At 54.9% G+C, this 22,599-nt stretch overlaps 2 protein-coding genes across 3 annotated transcripts in view; both read left to right on the top strand.

Moving 5' to 3' along the window:
- The window catches only part of NAA10 (N-alpha-acetyltransferase 10, NatA catalytic subunit), a 64,106-nt gene that overhangs the window by 268 nt on the left and 41,239 nt on the right, over nucleotides 1-22,599 (top strand). The gene's annotated exons all lie outside the window — the stretch shown is intronic.
- Nucleotides 2-22,583, top strand: HCFC1 (host cell factor C1). Of its 2 annotated transcripts, none has more exons than XM_055003265.1 (26): nucleotides 2-616; nucleotides 3,638-3,786; nucleotides 4,054-4,214; nucleotides 4,422-4,630; nucleotides 4,825-4,909; nucleotides 5,476-5,582; nucleotides 5,680-5,859; nucleotides 6,700-7,107; nucleotides 8,319-8,479; nucleotides 8,602-8,799; nucleotides 8,958-9,182; nucleotides 9,741-9,845; nucleotides 10,218-10,437; nucleotides 10,649-10,791; nucleotides 10,887-11,025; nucleotides 11,347-11,567; nucleotides 13,067-14,744; nucleotides 15,963-16,129; nucleotides 17,101-17,635; nucleotides 17,798-18,154; nucleotides 18,425-18,543; nucleotides 18,642-18,779; nucleotides 18,920-19,105; nucleotides 19,257-19,554; nucleotides 20,328-20,391; nucleotides 21,337-22,583. In XM_055003265.1, exons 1-26 carry the CDS (start codon nucleotides 394-396, stop codon nucleotides 21,374-21,376), a joined length of 6,516 nt encoding a protein of 2,171 aa, XP_054859240.1. In that variant the 5' UTR covers nucleotides 2-393; the 3' UTR covers nucleotides 21,377-22,583. The 2 variants fall into 2 exon arrangements, with proteins under 2 accessions (XP_054859240.1, XP_054859239.1); XM_055003264.1 differs by having other exon boundaries at nucleotides 8,955-9,182.

Raw genomic sequence — 22,599 nt, 5'->3', positions numbered from 1 at the left:
CGCCATTTTCCGTCCGGGCAACACAAGATGGCGGCTCCCAGGGCCGGGCTCTGAGCGGGGGCCGGAGGAGGGCGGCGGAGCGGCCCGGCGGCGGCGCGGGGAGGCGTAGCTGCCCCGCGCGGGCTCCGTCCCTCGCCAGAGGGCCGCGGCGCCGGGGGCGTCCCCTCGCCCGGCGGGGGCAGGCGGCCGGGCGCCCGGCTTCGCGGCGGCTCCCGTCTCTCCCGCCCCCTCCCCGGCCGGGGGAGGCGGAGGCGGCCCTTCGGCCTGTCCCGGCGCCTCCGCTCGCTCCTCGTGGGAAGCAGCCCCCGCCCGCCCGCCGCTGCCGCGGCCCCCGGAGCGTTTCCCCTCAGGGGCCCGCACGTGAGCCCGGCCCGGCCGCAGCGCGCCCCCCTCATGGCGGCCGCCGCGCCCGTGGCCCCGAGCGCGGGCTCCCCCGCAGGCGGCGGCGGGGGCGCCCCGGGGCTGCTGCAGCCCCGCTGGAAGCGGGTGGTGGGCTGGTCGGGCCCCGTGCCTCGGCCGCGCCACGGGCACCGCGCCGTGGCCATCAAGGAGCTGATCGTGGTCTTCGGCGGGGGCAACGAGGGCATCGTGGACGAGCTGCACGTCTACAACACAGGTGAGGGCCGGGCGGGGAAGGGGCCGGCGGGAGCGGCGTGTGCGCGCGCGCCGGTGTGCCGCTGCGCCCTTCTCCGCGGACCGCCGGGCGAGGCGGGCTGCGCTTTAACCCCCTCGGTCCCGAGCAGCCGCGAGAGGCCTCGGCGCGGGCGGGACTGCTGGGGCGCGCAGGACTGACAGGTGCCCCGGCCGGCCGGCTTTCCGGCGGCAGCCCTCCCTCGGGCGGGACGCGGCGGTGTCGCCTCGCACTCGTGCCCGGAGGGGCTGCTTTGTGCCTGCCTTTGCTGGGGGGGGGGGGGGGGCGGGAGCGCCCCCTGGTCGAGGGCGTGTTTGCGGGAGGCCGCCGCTTCCTCGGGCCAGGGAGCCCCGCCGTGGCCCCGTCTGGTCGCGCCTCCTCAGTTGCGGGGCGCGTGTGTGGAAGTGGGCGCCGCAGCTCCGCTGCCCGAGGGAGGGTGGCACCATTCCCGAGGCGCCCCTGGCCTGACGCAGGGCTGGCCGAGCGGGGGCTGCCTGCAAAGGCGCTTTGCGTCCTTGCCCGCGAACTGCCCTGCCCGGCGGCCTGCCTGCCTCCCTCCCTCGGCTTCGTGCCCTCATGTGGCGGGCAGGGGCACGGGAGGAGGAGCCCTCCCTCCGCCCCCCCCTCCCCACGGGCTTGGCGCGGAAAATTCAACTTTCAAATGCGGCGGCGTTTAACTCCTTGCTGCCCGGGCTCCCGGCCGCCTTCACCGCCGCGAACGCCCCAGCGCGGTGCTTGCGAAGGCAGGGCGGGTGCGGAGCAGCCCCTGGACCGTTCCACCCCGGGATGGATGGGGGGGTCGAAGCGCTCCCCCCGCCGCTGCCCGGATAGAAGCTGCTCGCCCCCCCCCCCCCCGCGCTTGCTTCTGGTTTGAAAGCGGCCAAAGAAATTCGGAACGGTGGATTGACATTTTGCCTCGGTGCCTGTGGGAATGGACGATTGGGGCTTTCCTGTAAGCCAGCACCGCCACGGTTGCCTGTGCCGTGTCCATTTGGGGAGGGGGGAGGGACTGGGTGGAGTCTGGCGGCTCTTCCTGCCCTTGTGCATTGGCCCCGTGAATGTGGGCTCTGTTTCCTTGGCAAAAAGACTGGAGGGGGCTGGTGGGCCTGGCTCATCCGGCGCGCCTAAAATTTGTTTCCAGAAGATTGCAGCTGGTAGGAGTACATGAGCAGCCCTTGATTTTTGTAGAGGAAAAAATGCATGTGTAAAAAAACCACCAAGATTTGAGTTTCCCAGTTCTCTCATTCCCACAGGCTTTCAGCCAATAACGTGCCAGGCTTTAGGTTTAGGGCTGCTGGATGATATGCCTACCCTGCCGCTTGCTCAGATGGCAAAAGCAGAATTGCCAGTGCGAGGTAGCATTGTGCTCCTCACTCTACAGGTATCAGTAAATTAAAAGTTTACCTCAGGGTACTAAATTGAGGGTATTGTACTTTATTCACAAGTTGTTTGGACTGGGACAGCATTGAACTGGGACAGCAAAATCCCCTTCCTTGGGTAGATGGAGCACTCTGTGTGTGTGTGAGAGAGAGAGAGAGAGAGCGGCTGTTTGGAAGTGCCGCTTGTGCAAGAGAGGCAAAGATAGAGTCTGGCCCATTATATTTTGGGTCAAATCATAGGAGGGTTTAAGTGAAAGGGGTGCAAACAAGAGAAAGTATTAGAGCACATTTTATTTATTTATTTTTATTTATGTCATTTATAGTTTGCCTTTCTCACTAGACTCAAGGTAGATTATACAGTGTGAAATTAGTACAGTCAATTTCAAGGACATTTCCACAAAACAGTGCCATAGGGTAGATAAACACAAGTTTGCACAGACATTGCATTAAAAGGAATCCAATACAGATTTCATCCAGAAAGAGTTCTAAATGCAGAAGAGACTTGGGAAAAACAAAAGAAAGGTTTTTCTTAACCAAAGAATCCAAATCCCTTTAATTTGGCTGCAAAGGCTTATGGTTTGGGGAATCTCTTGTTTTTCTTGCACCAGCAATAACTGGAATCCTGCTTTCCCTCTAAAAGAGGGATTGGCTTTCTATCTTCCTTCTCTCCTCTTGTCCTCCTACGCTCTTAATCCTTGAACAACCCCTGCAGGTGGGCAATGAGCAGGTGGCTTTTAAACATCTTACTGGAGACATTTGCCAAGGAAAGAGGGGTTTCATGGGGAAGCCCCCTTTTCAGCACCCTTTTCAGTGAGGCATCCTCACTTACTTAGAACAGTTTTGGGGTCCTTTCACACCTCTTAGTTACATTCCAGGGTGGAGGATAGTAAAACTGGAGTGCATCCTGGGCAGATACCAGTGATAAATGTGGGATGAAGCTATGCATTGGGTTTGCTCATTTAGCACATGTGAGGCGTTGGGTGTCTGCCCCCCTCCCTGTCAACCACAAACTAGATCTTCTGTGGCACGGAGTCTCGCTGTGTAACTGGATCTGAACGGGAGGGGCAGGTCCCAGCTTCTAGATTGGCAGCTGCTGCCTCTTTCTGTTTTTCCTGATAGGCTCTTTCCTCCGTCGTACCCACTGTAAACATTCCCCCCCCCCCATGCTTCAGCTGTCCTGAGCATTGGGGGAAGCCTTGAGTTAGAGAGGAGCTGGACACATTCCCTTCTGCTCTCCTTTCCTCCGCTAGCTCTGGGGTTTCAGATAGAGTGCTGCATCCTTTTTTTAACCCACTGGACATTGAAGTCACAGCCTTGCAATACTTCCTGATGCTATTGTGTTTCTGGCACATGAAGCAGAGGGGTGATCTGTCGATAGAGAGACCGAACCACAGTGGTCTGATGCAAATTATGGCTGCTTCCCCTTGTCCTTCAGATAAGGTTGCTACTGTAATAAGTGCAAGGCTTTGAGACTAACATGCCTCCCCCTTGCCATGACAAACTCTCTGCCAAGAGTGGGAGGAGCCACCAGAACTTTAGGCTCAACAGTACAACACCAGATATATCCCCCTTGGACTTTTGCAGAACTTAGTGCTGTCTTGCTGATTTCCATTTGTTTGTCTTCCAGCTACAAATCAGTGGTTCATCCCAGCTGTGCGGGGAGACATCCCCCCTGGTTGTGCCGCCTATGGGTTTGTTTGTGACGGAACTCGCTTGTTGGTGTTTGGAGGGATGGTGGAGTATGGCAAGTATAGCAACGACCTCTATGAACTTCAGGTGAGTCGTTGGTTGTTGAGTGCCAGATGGTTCTCTCCTTGCTTTGCAAAAGGTGGTGGGTTAAGGCAAAGGGAAGAAGTCAAGCCTTTGTCTTGGAGGCATTGCCGGCAGACCACTGGCATGGATCTCTGCAGAGCTTTCAACTTTTGGGAGACCTTGGCTGTGCTTCCTTCTCTCCGTGTCCTTGATGTTTATATGCAGAATGTATCTTGTCTGTCTCCTACATTACTCACATGTCTTCTCCACACACTTGCCTTTTTCTTTTAGGCTAGCCGCTGGGAGTGGAAAAGACTGAAAGCCAAAACTCCGAAGAATGGCCCCCCACCTTGCCCACGGCTTGGCCATAGCTTCTCATTGGTGGGCAACAAGTGCTACCTATTTGGGGGGCTGGCCAATGACAGTGAAGACCCCAAGAACAACATTCCCAGGTATGTGTCTTTCTTGGCATCATGTTACAGCTGTCCCAAATATTCACCACTTCCTCCTCCTCCAGATGCTGCTTTCTAAAAATTCTTAACAAAATATTTGTCACAATGTCTATAAAGAGGGAACTGTATGGGACATTGGGGTGCTGTTGATTGAACGGCAGCCCTAGTTCCTGGCCTAGCTGTCTGGTTCCTTCCTCCCTTCTACAGATACCTGAATGATCTCTACATCTTGGAGCTGCGTCCAGGTACGGGTGTGGTAGCCTGGGACATCCCTATCACATATGGCGTGCTGCCTCCCCCACGGGAGTCCCACACTGCTGTCGTGTACACAGAAAAGGACAACAAAAAATCAAAGCTGGTTATATATGGCGGCATGAGTGGCTGTCGTCTGGGTGACCTCTGGACACTGGACATTGGTAATGACCCTAAGAGTTGGGTATTGGGCAAGGGAACTTGGGAAGGCAGGTTTTCAGATCCTCAAAAGCTGCTCAAGAGATTCTTGCTCCAGCCTAGAGGAATATGGGCTTGGGGTCTTGTCTACCTGTGGGACTGATGGGGCGCTATAGCCAAGCACTACCGTGACTTATTTTGCATATTTTTCCCCCTTCAGATTCTTTGACGTGGAATAAGCCCACGCTGAGTGGTGTGGCTCCTCTTCCACGCAGCCTGCATTCAGCCACAACTATTGGGAACAAGTAAGCCCTGGTGTACTTCAGCTAGACTCCCTTCTTCTGTTGGAGCTAGCTGTCCTCCTCTCATTTTGATTTCATCCTGTATAACAAGAAACTCACGCTGCAGATACTCTTCTTGCCTCCGCCGCTTTATTCTCACAACAGCCCAGTGGGGTACGGTGCCCCTGGGGAGTGGGGTGGGGTAGGACTGGCCAGTGACGGTGGAGTTTCCAAGAACAATGCTCCCAGGTAACATTGGCCATATCTGTCCCTGCATCATGTGGTCCAGGCACAAGGCCTTCTGGCCCGTTTGCATTGTGGCATCTCGTTTTTATCCCTATAGCTGAAATTTGTTGAGGAAAGCTGCTGATGTTGATGTAGTTTGTAGTGAGTGTGGTGGCTGCCTGCCTTTTTGCGTGGTTTTCCTCTCCTCCACTTCACCTTTGCAATAGCCTGGTGTGACATGGGTTCAAGTAGCTCTGTAATATTCATTGTTGAGTGGGAATTTGAACCTGGGTCATCCTAGTTGGAGACTCTAACCGTTGCATCACACTGTCTTCTGCTCATATCTGTTTCTTCTTCCTTGGCAGGATGTACGTGTTTGGGGGCTGGGTGCCGCTCGTCATGGATGACGTTAAAGTGGCCACACATGAAAAAGAGTGGAAATGCACAAACACCCTAGCTTGCCTCAATCTAGGTATATGAAGGGCAAGGGAGAGAGAGAGAGAGCACATTGTCTCTGGTCTTTACCCATTCCCCATCCTTTCTGTCTGACCGTTTGTCTTTTTGTATAGACTCTATGGCTTGGGAGCCCATTCTGATGGACACGCTAGAGGATAATATTCCACGAGCGCGAGCTGGCCACTGCGCTGTGGCCATCAATACACGCTTGTATATCTGGAGTGGGCGTGACGGCTACCGCAAGGCATGGAATAACCAGGTCTGCTGCAAGGATCTCTGGTACCTTGAGACAGGTGAGACAAGTGTAGTACCTGGGATGGAGGTGAGCTTTAAAATCTGGAGATCCTCCAGACAAAGGGCAAATCTAAACAAGCAGAAATAGTACATGATACAGTCCTTCCTGGTAAGGCCTCATGTAGAAGAATCGTTGTGCTTTGAGATTTCCCCCCAAGGTACAGGGGAAGGAGGACGCCGGGCTTGCAGGAAGAAGGGTTCAGTTAAGCATGCTAAAAGCAGACTCAGACGGGGTTTACACTTTCAAGCTGCAAGAGTTCTTTCAGGGCACTTCTCGTCTGTTTGAATTCTCCCCTTATCAGAATCTCCTTGCATTTAGAAAGCCAACAGGGCAGAGAGAAGGCTAAGCCCTGAGGCTTCCCTGGGGACAGAATTTGCTTTTTTTTTTTTAAAAAAAGAGCATTCGTGTATACTCTCAGCACAGCAACCTTTATTGGCATAAATAATACAGACAATTCGTGTATACTATCTTCTCCATCTATAGACGGAGGCAATACAGTCTCAGAAAGAATGTTCCACTTGACCTGCCTGTGCATACAGGTGCGACCTCGGTATAAGGTGTTCTGGTGCTGTCTGAGGGATGCGTTGGCATCTTCCTCTTAGGCAAGGAGACGTGTTAAAATAGTGTTTCAGCTTGTAACAGACTGGAGAGACGAATCTTTCTCCTCTTAAAGAGACTGTATGTTTCACTTATAACAAGTTCCGTTCTAGACTAGGGATAAAGGTGCAGAAAGGTAGTGAATATCTCCTAAAGGTTATGAGGGGACTGGAATTCCTTCATAGGACACACACCCCGGTGGTCTTTTTCCTGCTGTTACCTGTGCCTTCTGCTTTTGCAGAGAAACCTCCTTCGCCTTCTCGGGTGCAGCTGGTCCGTGCCAATACCAACTCCTTGGAAGTGAGCTGGGGCTCCGTCCCAACTGCCGACACTTACTTACTGCAGCTGCAAAAATACGACATCCCGGCTGCCACCTCACCCGCTGCCAACCCTGTGCCCTCTGTGCCTGTCAATCCCCCCAAAAGCCCTGCTCCTGCGGCAGCCGCCCCGGCCAGTGCTGTGCAGCCCCTGGCACAAATGGGCATCACTCTGCTGCCCCAGGCTACCGCTGTTGCTGCCGCCGCAGCCGCCGCTGCTCCTGCTCCACCTACCACAACCACCATTCAGGTGCTGCCTACCGTGCCTAGCAGCCCTATGCCAATGCCTGCTCCTGTTGCTGCAGCCGCCGCCGCCGCCCCCCGCCCGCAAGGTAAGGGACATGGAGAATGGAATGAGGGTCTACAGCTCTTTTTAGGATAGCCAAAGTCCTGTACTGTAAGATACTAGCTTGTTTTTTAAGAAGCCTGTGGAACGAGCATCCCCTTGCTAGAACTAGCCCGTAGGAAGTCGTGCTGCAAGGCATGTGTACGCACCTTCTGTAAAGTTCTGGTGAGGCACCTGTGTTTTTCTTTCAGCCTCCTTTTACAGAGGAAGCCTCCTTGGGCCAGAAGAAGGCTTCCAGCTTGACAGAGCAGGGAGGCACAATTCAAAGCATTATTTCTTTGAGGTCAGGAGCAGAGCTTTTTCTGCAGTGGCCCCAGATTTTGGAAGGAGGAAGTACAATTGTTCCTGAAAAAAACACAGCCAGTCTTTTGGGATGTGTTGTACAGGGCAGCAGAGAGCTGTCATTCTTCCTCCCCACCTGCATTTTGAAGTAGATAGATACACATGCACTCAAACTCTCCAATGGGACAAGGGAAGATCTTCTCACGGAGTCCATTCTTGCTCACATTGACTCATGTGGTTGCTGGATTTCTGGTCAAGAAAAAGTAAATAGTTATGGACTCCCAACGAGGCTTCTGGCTATTTCTGAAGTCAAGATGGCAGCCATTGTGCTGGGCAAAGTGGGGAGGAGAATTGCCTGGCTTCTTGGGGTCCCTTCCAGTAGCCTGGCAAATCCCCCCCCCCCCCAAATATCCCCAACAACAGTGTCTGTGAAGAAACATTGGAAATTTAGTTTTCCTACCCTGGACATAGGATTTCAGTGAGCTGTTTGTGCGCCTCTTATCAATCTTTAGCATTAATGGTTCCCTGTATATAATTTAAAGGAAATAAACGGGGAGCAGCCTTTTATATCGAGAAGGTTTGTTCAGGCACTTGCAGAATAAATAAGAGGGTTGGTTTTGCTAAGGAGTGCTCCTTGCTAATCTTAGGGCAAGCTAATAAGAGGAATTGATTGGGGGTGGAGCTGCATTTGAACCCATGGTTTTTAAGGGCCTCGCGGATGCTTCAGTGCAAGGTGTCGAGCACTTGGGAACTTGTCTTGCTCTTCTTTAGAGATGGGTGGTATGTTTGTAGAGTGCCTGTTAAGGGGATTGGGAACGCACTGAGCGTGCCAGCTGTGGCCAGGTAATAGCAGCCACTGAGAGTTTGTGCAGAGTTTTGGATTTGTCTGATCGTCTTTACTTCTTTCTTCCGCAGCGGTCCCAGCTGTGCTGAAAGTCACAGGCCCACAGGCGACCACAGGCCCTCCGCTGGTCACGGTGCGTTCAGCGGGGCAGGCTGGGAAGGGCCCAGTGACAGTTACTTCTCTGCCAGCCGGTGTGCGCATGGTGGTGCCCACGCAGAGCGCTCAAGGGACAGTAAGTAATGCTGTGCCGAGATTGGCTATGGAAGCGTAGGATCATAAGGCTGGGAGGAACACCAGAAAGCAAGAGCTCTCTTGCTTCAGTCAGTCTCCTGACTTTCTGTCCTCCTCCGTCAGGTGATTGGCAGCAGCCCGCAGATGAGCGGCATGGCTGCTTTGGCAGCGGCGGCCGCCGCCACTCAGAAAATCCCGCCCTCCTCTGCTCCAACTGTGCTGAGTGTCCCTGCTGGCACCACCATAGTTAAGACGGTGGCCGTTTCTCCCGGCACCACCACGCTGCCCACCACAGTCAAGGTGGCCTCTTCTCCTGTCATGGTGAGTATCCACGCTAGGCCTGCAGTCCCTTCTGCACAAAACGGGAGGAGTGGGGCCGAGTCCTCTTTGCGTCCGGCAGGTGGCCAGGCCTGTTCTTTTAAGGCAGCACAAGGTGGCCAGGCTTCCCCTTCTGATCCTGGCTCTCTTTGATTAAGCAGGTGAGCAACCCAGCAACCCGCATGCTGAAGACTGCAGCTGCCCAAGTTGGCACCTCAGTTTCGTCTACCACTAACACGCCTACCCGCCCTATCATCACCGTGCACAAGTCGGGCACCGTCACTGTAGCACAGCAGGCTCAAGTGATGACCACGGTGGTTGGCGGGGTGACCAAGACCATCACACTGGTGAAAAGCCCCATCTCAGTTCCTGGAGGGAGCGCATTGGTAGGTTTCCAGAGGCGGTGATCGGGAAGGGAGTGGAAGTATGGGTTGGCTCCCAGCGTAAAACGCACACCAAAAGGCATGCACGGAAGTCATTCTGAGGTTTGTGTTCAGGCATGGTGAAGGGTGGCTGCCTGCTTCCTGTTCTGGTCTCAAGAGCAGCCGTTGGTAATTGGGAGGAAGGGGCTCTCAACTGGAGCAAGGTCTGGCGAAATGAGGGGGGCCTGTCTGCCTTGCCTCTCCTTCCTCTGGCCTCAAGCATGGCACTTGTGAGGTGGGGGTGGGCTGGATGGAGGTGCAGTGAACTGCGGCTCCAGTATGCAATGCCCTGAAGGTATAGCCTGCTTTCTCCGGATCTCAGATTCCTATGAGGTCTCCATTCAGGGTAGGAAGGTCATAGTCCAGGTTTCTTCTCCAGCTGGTCATGAGCTGCCATTGCCATGAATTTCTGCTGAAGTCTTCCCTAGGCTAGTGCTTCTAAGAGGACAGCGTCAGCAGGGAAGGGTCATGTCTTTTCACGGTCAGAAGGTAAAAACATTGTCTATGTTCTCTCCTTGGCAGATTTCCAACTTGGGTAAGGTGATGTCTGTTGTTCAAACCAAACCAGTCCAGACATCGGCTGTGACAGGACAGGCATCTACTGGTCCCGTGACCCAGATAATCCAAGTAAGAATGTGTGACCTGGGAATAAATAGTGGCCTCATTTAACCCTAATCTGGCAGCCCTTCAGGGTTGATGCAGTTGCTCACTGCCCTTCCAGGTCTGTAAACCGGGTTCCGGCTTTGCAGCTCCCAGATCATAAAGATTTAAATGTGTGAGATCAAAAGAAATATGAAGGCTATCTAGTCTGAACTGCCTGCATGGGAGTATCACTGTATTACATGTAGGCTGTGTTCCTTAGGGCGAAGAGCAGAATTAAGGCTTCCAGTCCTGCAGACGTCCTGTGCTTTGTTATGGTTGAATGCCACTTTTTGTTCACATAAGGATTTTGACGTGCCTCCTGTGAAGTGCCTGATTCTCGGTCTTCTTCTTCCATAGACCAAAGGGCCCCTGCCTGCGGGCACCATCTTGAAGCTGGTGACCTCAGCAGATGGCAAGCCTACCACGATCATCACCAGTTCCCAAGCAGGTGGTACAGGCACCAAACCCACCATCTTGGGGATCAGCAGTGTGTCTCCAAACACCACAAAACCTGGCACCACCACGATCATCAAAACCATCCCCATGTCAGCTATTATTACCCAGTCTGGGGCCACAGGTAGGGAGTGTGCTTGTGACCACAGCCTTCATCCTGCTGGCCCTGGTGTGGGGCTGGTGACCTTAGCTGCGTTCCACTGTGTGTGTGTGGCTGGTTAGTGAACGGGACAGTGGCAGATGCTGGGACACAGGCAGAGATTGCATGTGCTGCAGGGGGTCGTGCGAGGCAGGCAAGTAAAGTCAGCTAATAGTTCCCCTTCTTCCCCCTACAGGCGTGACCAGCAGTCCCGGAATCAAGTCTCCCATTACCATAATCACCACCAAAGTGATGACATCTGGTACTGGCACACCTGCCAAGATCATCACAGCAGTACCCAAGCTGGGCACAAGTCATGGGCAGCAGGGTGTGACACAGGTGGGAGCCAATTTGGTGCCCCAAGAGGTGGCCGAGGCAAGTGTGGCACTGTTGCATTGCAAGTCTTTTAACTCTGTTCAATTGTGGCTTTTCAGGTAGTGCTTAAAGGAGCACCAGGACAGCCTGGCACCATCCTTCGGACTGTCCCTATGGGAGGAGTGCGGCTGGTCACCCCTGTCACTGTGTCTGCTGTCAAGCCCACAGTCACCACCTTAGTAGTGAAAGGGACCACAGGTAAGTGTGCTGAACGGGGGGCCAAGCTGAGTGCTCATGTGAGCACAGGCCCCCTTGGTTATGGAGATGGCTGCTAGAAAGCCAGCCTTGGCTGTGGGTTATCACATGTGCCTTGTTGCCCTGCGTAGTTGCGGGATAAACGCCAGCTGCAGTTTGGCTCACACGGCCCCAACTTTACTGTGGATGACTTTTAGCAACTTGCACTTGTCCATGCACAGGTTTATTTTGTAACATGTATAATCTAATCCTGTGGCCCAAATGCCATTCTGTACCCCATGCAGGATTTCAGTGGCGATTTCTCCCCTTGTGGCTTCTTTTTAGGTGTCACAACTTTGGGCACTGTGACGGGCACGGTCTCAACCAGCCTGGCTGGGACTGGAGGGCACAATACCAATGCCTCCCTGGCTACCCCAATTACCACTTTGGGCACCATTGCCACACTTTCCAGTCAAGTCATCAACCCAGCTGCTATCACGGTTTCAGCAGCACAGACCACCTTGACGGCAGCAGGGGGGCTGACCACCCCCACCATCACCATGCAGGTATGCCATGGGCGGACTCTGCCTGAGTAAAGGGTGCAGCTGCTGGCCGTGAGGCCATCTGATGAAACGGGGCCATGAATTCTGGGAAGGCAAAAGAAGATGGGGCTTCACGTGGTGGGCATAATAAGGAAGTTGCTGCCATGAGATACTGCAGTTACTGGCGTAAGGAGGGAATTATTCAGGGAAGACAATTCAGCTGGGGGCTGAAAGGAACGTCAAGGTTTTGAGGCAGAGGACCTTTGAATGGCAGCTGCTGGGAGGAGATGGGGGCCTGTCACCTCCTCTCCTGCACTGGGGCTTCTGGGGGGGGGGACGTCTGACAGCCACTGCAGAGAACAGAATCCTGGCCTTGATGGATCCTTGGTGTGATCCAGAAGAGATTTTATTTCCTTCATAGCAAGCAGGGGCCCCAAAAGAGTTTGGGGTTGGATCTGGGTTCTTGGTTGTTGAACAGGGGTGTGATCCAACAAGGTGGAGAAGAAATGTGTTGTTTCCAGGATAGACCCCCCACGCCACCCCCACCCACACACAGAGACTTCATTGGTTCTGATCCTTGACGGTAGGGTGGCAGGGTGAGCTCTCCTTGTTGCCCTATTGGTGCAGCAGAGAGCAGCGCTTGCACAAATTACTCTTGCATCTTGCAGGGGTGCTGGGGATTGTGGGCGTGGAGCAGAGCTTCAACGGAATATTTAGATTTAGCAAACGTGCCAAGCACAGAGTAACTTGCAGTTTGCCCACCTGCATTGCCAGTTGTTGCAGGGGCACGTTCACATGGGGACAAGAACGGCCAGCGTCAGGGTGATGGTAATGGCTTTAGGGAAGCTCTGGTGCAGATGGCATTCGGTGACCCCGGAGTGGATAGTTGATTTATCAGCCACCTCAATGCTAGTTGCGGTTGCATTGTAGCCCAGAAGGCTGAAGGCAGGCGGGTGGCTCTGCAGCCCTGAGCTCTTGACTTGTTTTTTTGTGTTGTGGCAGGAAAGATGCATTTGCACAGCCTGATTCCCTCCTGTGGCAGCCAGTGCCAGATGGTTCAAATGTCTGGCTAACCATTGAGTCAGCAGAGCCAGACATCCTTTCCCTCCCCACCCACCCCCCTGAAAGTTTACTTAGAAGATTTACCTAGAATGAGGAGGTAGAATTTTGGGCAGGACCACTTTGGCTTGCCGTGCGGGTGGGGAGACCCATTTTAATATTCCAAGGTTCCAACCTCTTGCATGTGGTTAAGTGAGCTCATCAGAAAAGGGCTATGCTAAATCTTTCTCCCAAGTGTACCAGTTTTCTGTGGGCAGATTTTTTTTCCTTGTAGGGAGCATTTTTTTAAAAAAGTTGATGCCCCATCTGTAGTAGCACTGGTCAAAATATTACTGTCTTACTCTGTGTAACGTATTAAATTGGCTCTGTTTTGTCTGCAATGATTTGGGAAAATGGATTGTTTTACTATGAAACTATTATTCTAACTGCCCCCCCTTCTTCCCCTTTCTCTGTCATGCCTCCAGCCTGTCTCACAGCCCACCCAGGTCACCCTGATTACGACGCCCAGCGGAGTTGAGGCCCAGCCAGTGCATGACCTGCCTGTCTCCATCTTGGCTTCACCCACCACAGAGCAGCCCACAGCCACCGTCACCATTGCTGAATCAGGACAGGGTGACGCACAGCCAGGCACTGTCACACTTGTGTGCTCCAACCCGCCTTGCGAGACACATGACACTGGCACAACCAACACTGCTACAACAACTGTGGTTGGCACTTTGGGCGGGGCAACCCAGGTGCAGTTTGTATGCGATGGGCAAGAGGGTGGTGGGCTGCAGCCCAATGGTAGAGTTGTGCGGGTCTGCTCCAATCCGCCTTGTGAGACCCACGAGACGGGTACCACCAACACAGCCACCAATGTGTTGAGCGTTGGGCAAAGGGTCTGCTCCAACCCCCCTTGTGAGACCCACGAGACGGGTACCACCAACACAGCCACCAATGTGTTGAGCGTTGGGCAAAGGGTCTGCTCCAACCCCCCTTGTGAGACCCACGAGACGGGTACCACCAACACAGCCACCACGTCCCGGACAGAGAGGACTCCTGCAGAGCCTCCGTGCCAAACATTTCAGACCAGCGCCACTAGCACCACAATGACAGTGAAGCCCATCGTGGGCGCAGGCCAGCTAACATGCTCTAATCCGCCCCACGAAACTCATGAGACAGGTACCACCAATACAGCCACCACTGCCACCTCTCACATAGGCCGGGGGCAACCTGATGGTGGACAGAAAGAACCAGCTGATCCTCCGTGCCAAACAAAGCAGACCAACACCACCAGCACCACCATGTCTGCCAAAGCAGATGTGCCGACAGAGCAACCGTGCACGGTCAGAATGGTGAGTTCACTGCTGCAGACGCCAGGTACCAGTGTACCAATCACTGCCTCTGGCACCGGGCTGGCACAGGCCAGTGGAGGACAGCCAGCCCCGAGAACGCTTCAGTGCGAATCCCATCACACCCACACGACCAATACTGCCACCACAGCTCGATCTCTCATGGGCCGAGGGCAGCCTGATGGTGAGTGGGTAGGGTCCGCCAACCCTCCGTGCCAAACGCAGCAGACCAGTTCCACCAGCACCACCATGTCTGCCAAAGCTGATGTGCCTGTGAAGCAGCCGTGCACGATACCGATGGCATCGCCGGAGTTGGCCTCGAGGCCAGTGCTTTCGGCAGGCACCAAGGAAGCAGGTGCTCCCGTGTGCTCCAACCCACCTTGTGAGACTCATGAAACTGGCACCACCAACACGACGACTGTAGCCTCTTCCAGCATGGGCACTGCCCAGAGGATGTGCTCTAACCCTCCGTGTGAGACCCACGAGACGGGCACCACCAACACAGCCACCACAGCCACTTCCAGCATGGGCACAGGGCAGCAAGGGTGCGCCAACCCTCCGTGTGAGACCCACGAGACGGGCACCACCAACACAGCCACCACCACGACATCAAATGTAGGTGCTGGGCAGCAAGTGTGCTCCAATCCTCCTTGTGAGACCCATGAAACAGGCACCACCAACACAGCTACTACGTCCACATCGAACATGGGCAGTGGGCAGGGCGAAAGCGCTCAGCAAACTCCTGCTGCTCCTCCCTGTGAAACACAGCAGACCACCTCCACTGGCACCACCATGACGCCCAACATTGAAGGTAACGGCACCCAGTTCTCCAGCCCCAGCCCAGGGAGGGGGTTCTGAACCCAGAGAAGCACCTGAAGGGACTGCCCAGTCCCCGCCTCAGAGCCCAGCCCCCAGTGTGCCTCCCCATCCACTAGTGTCTCCTCCCTTGTGGTCGGGATGGAGTGGCTTTCCACACACAAGCAGGGGCATTGGCGTCCAGGCGGGGTTCCTTGTAAGCTTAATGGGGCTGCTCGTAGCTACCAGCCCTGCAGATCCAAAGGCTTAAGTGCCCTGGTGTTTCGGAGGAGGGGGCAGTGAGTTCCGCAGACCGCATGGCACCAGTTTGTCTCTTAGAGGTCAGCTGGCTTTCAGGAGCAGAATGGGGGACAAAGCGCAGGCCTGCAGATGTGCCTCCACTTAAGTCTTTGGGGTGTGTGGCTGGATACAGGTAAAGATTCCCCCCAGGGCACCCCCCCCCCATACCCCCCAGCCTCATTCTGAACATCCTGCAGAACTCAGTCTATTCCCAGTCGTTCCCTCCTCTTGGCGGCTTCTGGCAGTTCCTCAGCAGGAAGCGGAGGAATGGCCAGCAGACGTCTAGTCCAGTGGCTCCTCAAAATGCTAGGAATGGCTGTTTTGTAAGTCCCAGCTCACTTCTTCAGATGTGCGGAGATCAAACGGGGAATCTTATTGAAGGGGTGTCCACATGTCTGAAGAGAGGGCTGTGACTCACAGTGGCTCATACAGAAAAAAATGTTGTGGGTCTTTAAGGTGCCACTGGACTTTTGCTCAGTTTTGCTACAATAGGCCTACGCGGCTACCCCTTGGCAGTTCTCGAAAAGATGCCTTCCCCATTACTGCTAAGCTTCCTTTGTAAAACATGGCTATGCGGCCACGTTGAGTAGGTTCTGTGGTACACACTTGGCTAACGTGGAGCTGTGTTGAGACCCACCCAGGAGCCTTAGCCAGTGCCCCAGATGAACTGAAGTGTGACCTTCCCTACAAGTGCCTCTTCCAGTCTTCTGCAACATATGGATTCCTCTGCTCCAGGAGAAAGATTGTCTGAGGGGAGGGAGCAGGCGAACACTGTCCAAGAGGGCACGGACTTTGATCCTCCTCTGGCTGCCCTTAGATACAGACACTCCCATCCGTATGATGCTGATATACCACTGTTGTCCTGGCTTGAGGGAATGGGTGTGGGCAACCAGAGCCTGAGTCCTCCGTCGCTTAACTGGCTCCCTCCTTGCAGACCAGCCACCTGCTACCAATGGCCAACAGGGGGAGCCCGAGAGCGTCCTGGCCGAGAGCACAGCGGCCAGCAGTCCCGGCGCCGGCGCAGCCTCCGTTCCCTCCACCCAGGCCAGGGCTGTCACCACTGTCACGCAGTCCACGCCCCCTCCGAGACCCTCAGTGCCGGTAAGAAATGACTGGAGGGTAGGCCTGGAATACACTTGCCCTTGTTGGTGTGAATCAAACCTTTGTGCTATCCACGTTTCGCCAAAAGGGGCTGTGAGAGGTCTGCCATATGGAGTCGGAGTAGAACGGCTACTTTCGCCTTGGCAAGCCAGTTGAGTGGGGGGGGGTCTCCCCGGGGTCTCCCCAAGCGGTTGCTGGCACAATGGTGAGGGCTATCTGTTTGGTTACTTCATTTCTCCCTGCTTTGCTTGTGTGTTCACCTGCTGGTTGGTGCTTACTTAGGACATAGCAGTGCAGACGAGTGAGGGCTAAGGATCCTTTGTGTGGCCAAGGAGGCTGCTGTGAGTTGCTGTTCAGGGCTATCCTCTTTATCCCTGCAAGGTCCGTGATCAGGTCTTGAACCCTACACCCTTTGTTCTTTAATCCCCAGAGATTAACCTCAAGGAAAGAGGAATGTAACAACTCGATTTCTGCTCCTTCCTGTATAGTTTTAAATCATTTCTTATATTAAGACACCTCTCTCCGTATTGAATAATGGACATCCCCCTAAAATACATTCTGAAGTCTTGCTAGAGTAGCATTCTTTTCCATCCTCGAGGGACAGTATAGACTGTGGAGCCTGAGCATTTTAGTCTGGATGGCTAAATGAAACCTCCATGTTCAGGAGCAGTACATGTCTTGCGAACCAGCCAGTGGGCACAAGCAACCGAGTAGCTGTCTCCGTGTTGCTCTGCTTGGGAACTTGGCCAGTGCACAGCTCAGTGGGGCCTGCAGTTGGGGTTCCGTATTTAAGTTTCAGCTTGCCTAAAATCTGCAGCTAGACTCTTCGAGGCAGGTTGAAGGCCCTTGGCAGAGACATTCACGGAGGGGAGGGGGCTGTCCGATGGAGTCCCCCTTTTCTCTCATGCTGTTGCTGCTGGGTTCAGTCCCCCCCCCCCCTTTCAGGCTTCTAACCCACCTCTTTGTTGTAGAGCATCTCGTCCCTGGCTGATGCCCCCACTGTGGAGGAGGCTCCCCCTGCCGAGACACTGGCCACCACCAGCACAGATACTCTCCCGGGGGCTGCTGAGCCACTGCGGCCCTTGGCAGAGATGCAGGCAGCAGCCCCTGCGCCGCAGGAGTCGGCCCCGGCCACTGTGCCAGCAGGCACTCCACCCACAGAAGGCCCACCGGCTGAAGCTGTTCCCCAACCAGAGCTTCCAGCTCCTGTGGAAGAGGTGCCTCCACCCCCAGCAGCCCCTGCCCAGGAGCCTGTGGCTATGGTGGTGCTGCCACAGACCACCCCTGCAGCCCCTCCGCCTCCCGAGGTGGAGCCATTAGCACTGCCCCAGGAGCTGATGGCGGAGAGTCAGGCTGGCACCACAACACTGATGGTGACGGGGTTGACACCAGAGGAGCTGGCTGTGACCGCTGCTGCGGAAGCTGCTGCCCAGGCAGCTGCCACGGAAGAGGCCCAAGCCCTGGCCATTCAGGCTGTTTTGCAAGCAGCCCAGCAGGCTGTGATGGGTGAGTGACTTTGACCTTTTTGCCTTTGGGCGGGTTTGGTATGGGTGGCCTGCCTTCTCCGTTCCACCCACACAATCGCTGCTTGTCTCTTGTGAGCCTCCTGCCCCCTTGTCCTCTGTGGTCCGCTCTGCTCCTCTCACTGCCTCTTGGCATCTTTTACAGGCTCTGGAGAGGCCATGGACACATCAGAGGCGGCGGCAGCAGCAGCACAGGCTGAGATGAGCCACTTGGGCTCCGAGGGCCACGAGAGCCAGCCCACGGCCATCCCCATTGTGCTCACCCAGCAAGAGTTGGCCGCTCTTGTGCAGCAGCAGCAGCAGCTCCAAGAGGCTCAGGCTGCGGCCGCGGCTGCCGCCCAACCACACCCACCTCAGCACCCGCTGCCTTCCCACTTGCCTACTGAAGCGCTGGCCCCTGCTGATAGCCTCAACGACCCAGCGAGTGAAAGCAACGGCCTGAACGAGTTGGCCAGTGCTGTCACCAGCACAGTAGGGCTGCTGCCCCCCACGCCGACGGAGAGTAAGTGACAGGAGTGAGGGCCGTCAGAAACCTCACCCGGGGGCGGGGGGCGGGGGGGTTGTATGCTCGGCGGTGAGTTTAGTTCTTGATGCTCAAACTCTGGGCAAGAGAATCTTTGGGTTTGCTAGTTGCCCTGACAGATGTTAGCCTGCCTGTTAAGGTAGGCTCCAGAATCTTGGGTTGGTTTTGAGCAGGGAGAGAAGTCCTTGGCACCAGGGAATGTGGAACTCTCCACTGCAGACTTTCTTGACCGTTGCCTTCCCCTTTCAGGCCTTGCTCCATCTAACACCTTTGTGGCCCCACAACCTGTCGTAGTTGCCAGCCCAGCAAAGCTTCAGGCAGCAGCTGCTTTGGCAGAGGTTGCGAATGGGATTGAACCGGCTCCAGTGGTATGCTTATAGCAAGATCGGGAGAGAGGTGGGATGTTGGGTGGAGGACCATTTCCCGTTTTCCCAGATCTCAACCTGTGGTCTTCCTCCATGTGTAGAAACCAGAGCCTCCTACGCAGCCTCCAAAAGTGGTCATGAAGAAGGAAAATCAGTGGTTTGATGTAGGTGTAGTCAAGACAACCAACATGATGGTGACGCACTACTTCCTGCCAGCTGATGATGCTCCTGCCACAGAGGTGAGCGGCCTTGACCTGCCTTGTGCCTCTTGTTGATTGTGCTTCCAGGTGGAAACTGCAAACCTGTACTGATGCGCATGTTCCTGCCACCACTAAGATTATGTTGAATTTCCTTTCTCTGTCTTCCCTCTTCCCACCAGGATGACTCGGGCACCCTTCCTGATTATTCTCAGCTCAAGAAACAGGAGCTGCAGCCTGGCACAGCTTATAAATTCCGAGTGGCAGGAATCAATGCCTGCGGCCGGGGCCCTTTCAGTGAAATCTCTGCATTCAAGACCTGCCTGCCTGGCTTTCCCGGAGCCCCCTGTGCCATTAAGATTAGCAAGGTCAGCATGCGCTCTTGGCGTTGCTACTGTGCTGCCTCCATCTTATGGTCTTGGGCCTCTCCTGCTGATTTGTGCTTCCATCTCAGCACAGGGGTGCCCTGGAGCCTCCGGCCTCAATGCTCACCTTGCTGTGCGTGTGTCCCCCCCACAGAGTCCAGATGGAGCTCACCTCACTTGGGAGCCCCCCTCCGTGACTTCCGGGAAGATCACAGAGTACTCTGTGTACTTGGCCATCCAGAGTGCCCAAGCCAGTGAGCCCAAGACTGCAGCCCCTGCTCAGCTGGCCTTCATGCGGGTTTACTGCGGGCCCAGCCCCTCGTGCCTGGTGCAGTCAGCCAGCCTCTCCAACGCCCACATAGACTACACCACCAAGCCTGCCATCATCTTCCGCATTGCTGCGCGCAATGAGAAGGGCTATGGCCCTGCCACACAGGTCCGGTGGCTGCAAGGTGAGCGCATGGGGTTGTGAAAATGGCGGGATGCAGACCATCTTGTGTGTATAATCGTGACCCATGGGTAGAGAGGGTAGCAAGTCAGAATCCATCTGGTGGCAAAGAAACAGTCCAGGGGGCTTTCTTCTTAGCTTTGGAAATATTTTGTGCCCTAAAACTGCAGATGCTGCTAGGAGGAGGAGTCTTGTGAGTGAAGTCCGTCTGTGTAGCTGGGCTCTGGCGTCCAAGCCGGAGGTTCTTGTTGAGATAGCAGTGTGCAGGGGGAAGACTCACAGCAGGAAAGGAAATGGAGGCTTTGGGGCAGTGTGCAAAGAAGCTCAGTTGATGCAGCCAGTGGGGCACCACTGCAGTCACAAGGGCCAGAAGCTTTTAAAAAATGGCTCAACAGTGCCTCCAATACCCGAGTCCTTTTGTCCATAAGGGAAGGGATTACAGTTACCCAGAAGTTCCATTCTCTGCCTGTCAGGATGCGAGTCTAGACCTTCTTGAGGTTAGCCAGCTGGAGGCCTGTGGGCCAAATGTAGCCTCCAGAGTAAAGTGTCAGCTTGGTTATGGAACGTGGGACTGTGCAATAACCTCCAGCTCTTTGGGGCCATGTATGGAGCCTTGCATCCCCCCTGAAAATGCAAAAGCCCTGGATTATTTCTTCCTTCTCCCTATTTAATTGTGTGCGCCAGAACTCAATACCAACTTGCTACGTGCTTACAGAATGAGAGGCTCTTTGCTGGTGGGGAGGGGGCGGCATGTAATATCACCCTCCTGTCTTGCAGAGTCCAGCAAGGATGGGTCCATGATAAAACCAGCCAACAAGAGGCCGCTTTCCTCACCTGATCTGTGAGTATCTCCTACCTGGAGCCGTTATCTAGTGCGTGTGTGTGCTTTTGCCCAACAAAGGGGGAAACGGAGGGGGATGGAGGGGGGGTCCCGTAAGAGGCCATCAGGTTCTTTCCTCCTTTCTACTCGAGTTCCATTTTCATTGGCAGTGAGCAGCCAATGTGCAGCGGAAATGAGATGGGCCCAGGGAAGCGCCTTTCTTGCCAATTCAGGAGTGCTTCTTTCTGTCCGTCTCCATTGCCTCTCGCATTGGAACTGTTCAGTGAAACAGGTGGGCTGGTGGAGGGAGCCAACCTGGAAGAGTAGGGCGGATATAGAGGAAGCACTCCTGCCTGCGCAAGTGTGATTTTAGGAATGGGTGCTTTGGTGTCTGGGTCTGTCCCTGGAACAGACAAAATCAGGCTCGTTGGGTAGAGGACTCTCTCCTCTTTGCAAGCCCCTGTGGGGAAATTGGCTTCATAAAGGCTTTCCCTCCGATTCACTGGGAGGCGGCACGGCTGTTTGGATTTCCCTTTGCGTGCCTGGAAGCGTCTTGTGCCAGCCTTGCGTCTACTGGGAGTTGCCGTATCACTCGCTTCTCCGGGCCTGTGATCCTCATACCTTTGCGGGGACGTTCTTGAGGATAGTTTATCTGCATGAGCAACTTGAGAGCCCCGGTTAGGTCTGGAATCCTCTCCTCCAGCAGCTTTTATGAACCAGAAGGCTCCCTAGCCTGACTTGTAGACAGCAGAAACTGCTGTCACATGAACTTCCTACCTGGATCACCTTGACCTGAGGTGATGTTTCCACGGAAGAGAGAAGGGGGCTCAAGTTATTAAGTAGACTTGGCTCAGTGCCTCTGGTTTTCTGCTGGAGGGGGGAAGAAGCTCGTTTAGGAAGAGTAGTTCTGGGCACGCTTGAAGGTAGGGGCTGGACCTCATTGTCCTTTCTCTCTTCCTCTTTCAGGAAAACTGCTCCAAAGAAGCCCAAGGCAGATGGGCAGTGAAGGGTGTTCCCAGCTGTCCCCTCTTCCAGCCTGCTCCACAGCTTCCGCCTGAACCCCATCCAGTCCGTCACTCCTGTGTGTGGAGGGAGGTGGCACCGCTGAAAGCACATTTCACACACTGTGGGGCTGGACAATTGGGTGGGGGAGAGGCTTGTGTGAGGGAGCTCCCCTGCAGGGGCTGTCACTGTGCCATGCCTCTGCCTAGGAAGGGGAGAAAAGGAATGGGAATTCCTCCCCTGCCCCGTTTCTGCCCCACTGACATGGACTCTGATATGTTTGGGGTGGGCGTGGAGGGGGAGTTTGTTACCAGGAGGGAGGAGGGCTGTTGGGTTTTTTTACAAGTTGCAGTTCCAGGAATGAAGTTCTTTTGTATTCCCCAGCACCCTGTGTGTGAGGGGGGTGGGGAGAAACCCTCCCTGCCTCCAGTCCTTGCCTCTGTACAGACCCTTTCCTTCAGTTTAGTTTTTAGTGTCTTGAGTTGGTAATTGTGGGGGTGGGGAGGGGGGATATGATGTGGTTGGACCACAGATACAGCTACTCTCTGAACATTGGGGGGGGGATGTGTGGCTCAATTTACAGCAGCTGTCCTAATGCTTGGCCTGGAGCGCTTATGGCTTCAGATCACCCACCACTTCTTGGCCCTAGATGTGCAGCAGAGCCCCTCCCCTTAGCAGCACAAGCCGATTTCCCCCTCTTGTTTCTCCTCCAAGCTACAAGGTTGCTACTCCTCTCCATGGTTTTGTATAAAACATTTTTTAGGGAAAAAACTTTTTTTTTAAAGTCAGTCAGGGGCGGGGGGGTGTAACCGGGCCTGCTGGGGAATGGCTGTGGGGCAGGAGCAAGGTTGGAGGAGGCGGATCCTGGCTGCTGAAATGGAGCTTGTGCTCTCAAGCTAGGCAGGAATCTCGGGTTCTCCATGGGTATACGCATCCCTCCCTCTCTGGTGGTCTCTCCAGATATTCCACAGAGAGAACAGCTGGGGGCTTAATGTTTAATGAGATACGGGGGTGGGTGGGCTCCAAACAGAAAAGCAAGCTCCCATTGGTGCATATCAATGGCTGTGGCCATGCCCAGAGTCAAGGAGAGTGGCAGATAAAGCAGCCCCCCCTCCCCCAAATACCAGGAGCAGATCCTCCCCCGCAACTCGCTCTGTGCCCTGGTCTTTTGTATTATAGTGTATTTCGCTGTGTTCCCCCCCCCCTTTCCCATTCAGACCCGAAGAT

This window comes from Eublepharis macularius, chromosome 19, assembly GCF_028583425.1.
Source record: "Eublepharis macularius isolate TG4126 chromosome 19, MPM_Emac_v1.0, whole genome shotgun sequence".
In the NCBI taxonomy this organism is placed as follows: Eukaryota; Metazoa; Chordata; class Lepidosauria; order Squamata; family Eublepharidae; genus Eublepharis; species Eublepharis macularius.
Note: the sequence above shows the minus strand (reverse complement) of the source record. Positions and strands in the feature narration are given on the sequence as shown.

Coding starts and splice junctions, on each gene's coding strand:
- HCFC1 (XM_055003264.1), top strand. CDS start 394: ATGGCGGCCGCCGCGCCCGTGGCCCCGAGCGCGGGCTCCCCCGCAGGC. Junction 8,800..8,954: donor TGGCCTCTTCTCCTGTCATG/GTGAGTATCCAC, acceptor TCTTTGATTAAG/CAGGTGAGCAACCCAGCAAC. Junction 10,438..10,648: donor TACCCAGTCTGGGGCCACAG/GTAGGGAGTGTG, acceptor TTCCCCCTACAG/GCGTGACCAGCAGTCCCGGA.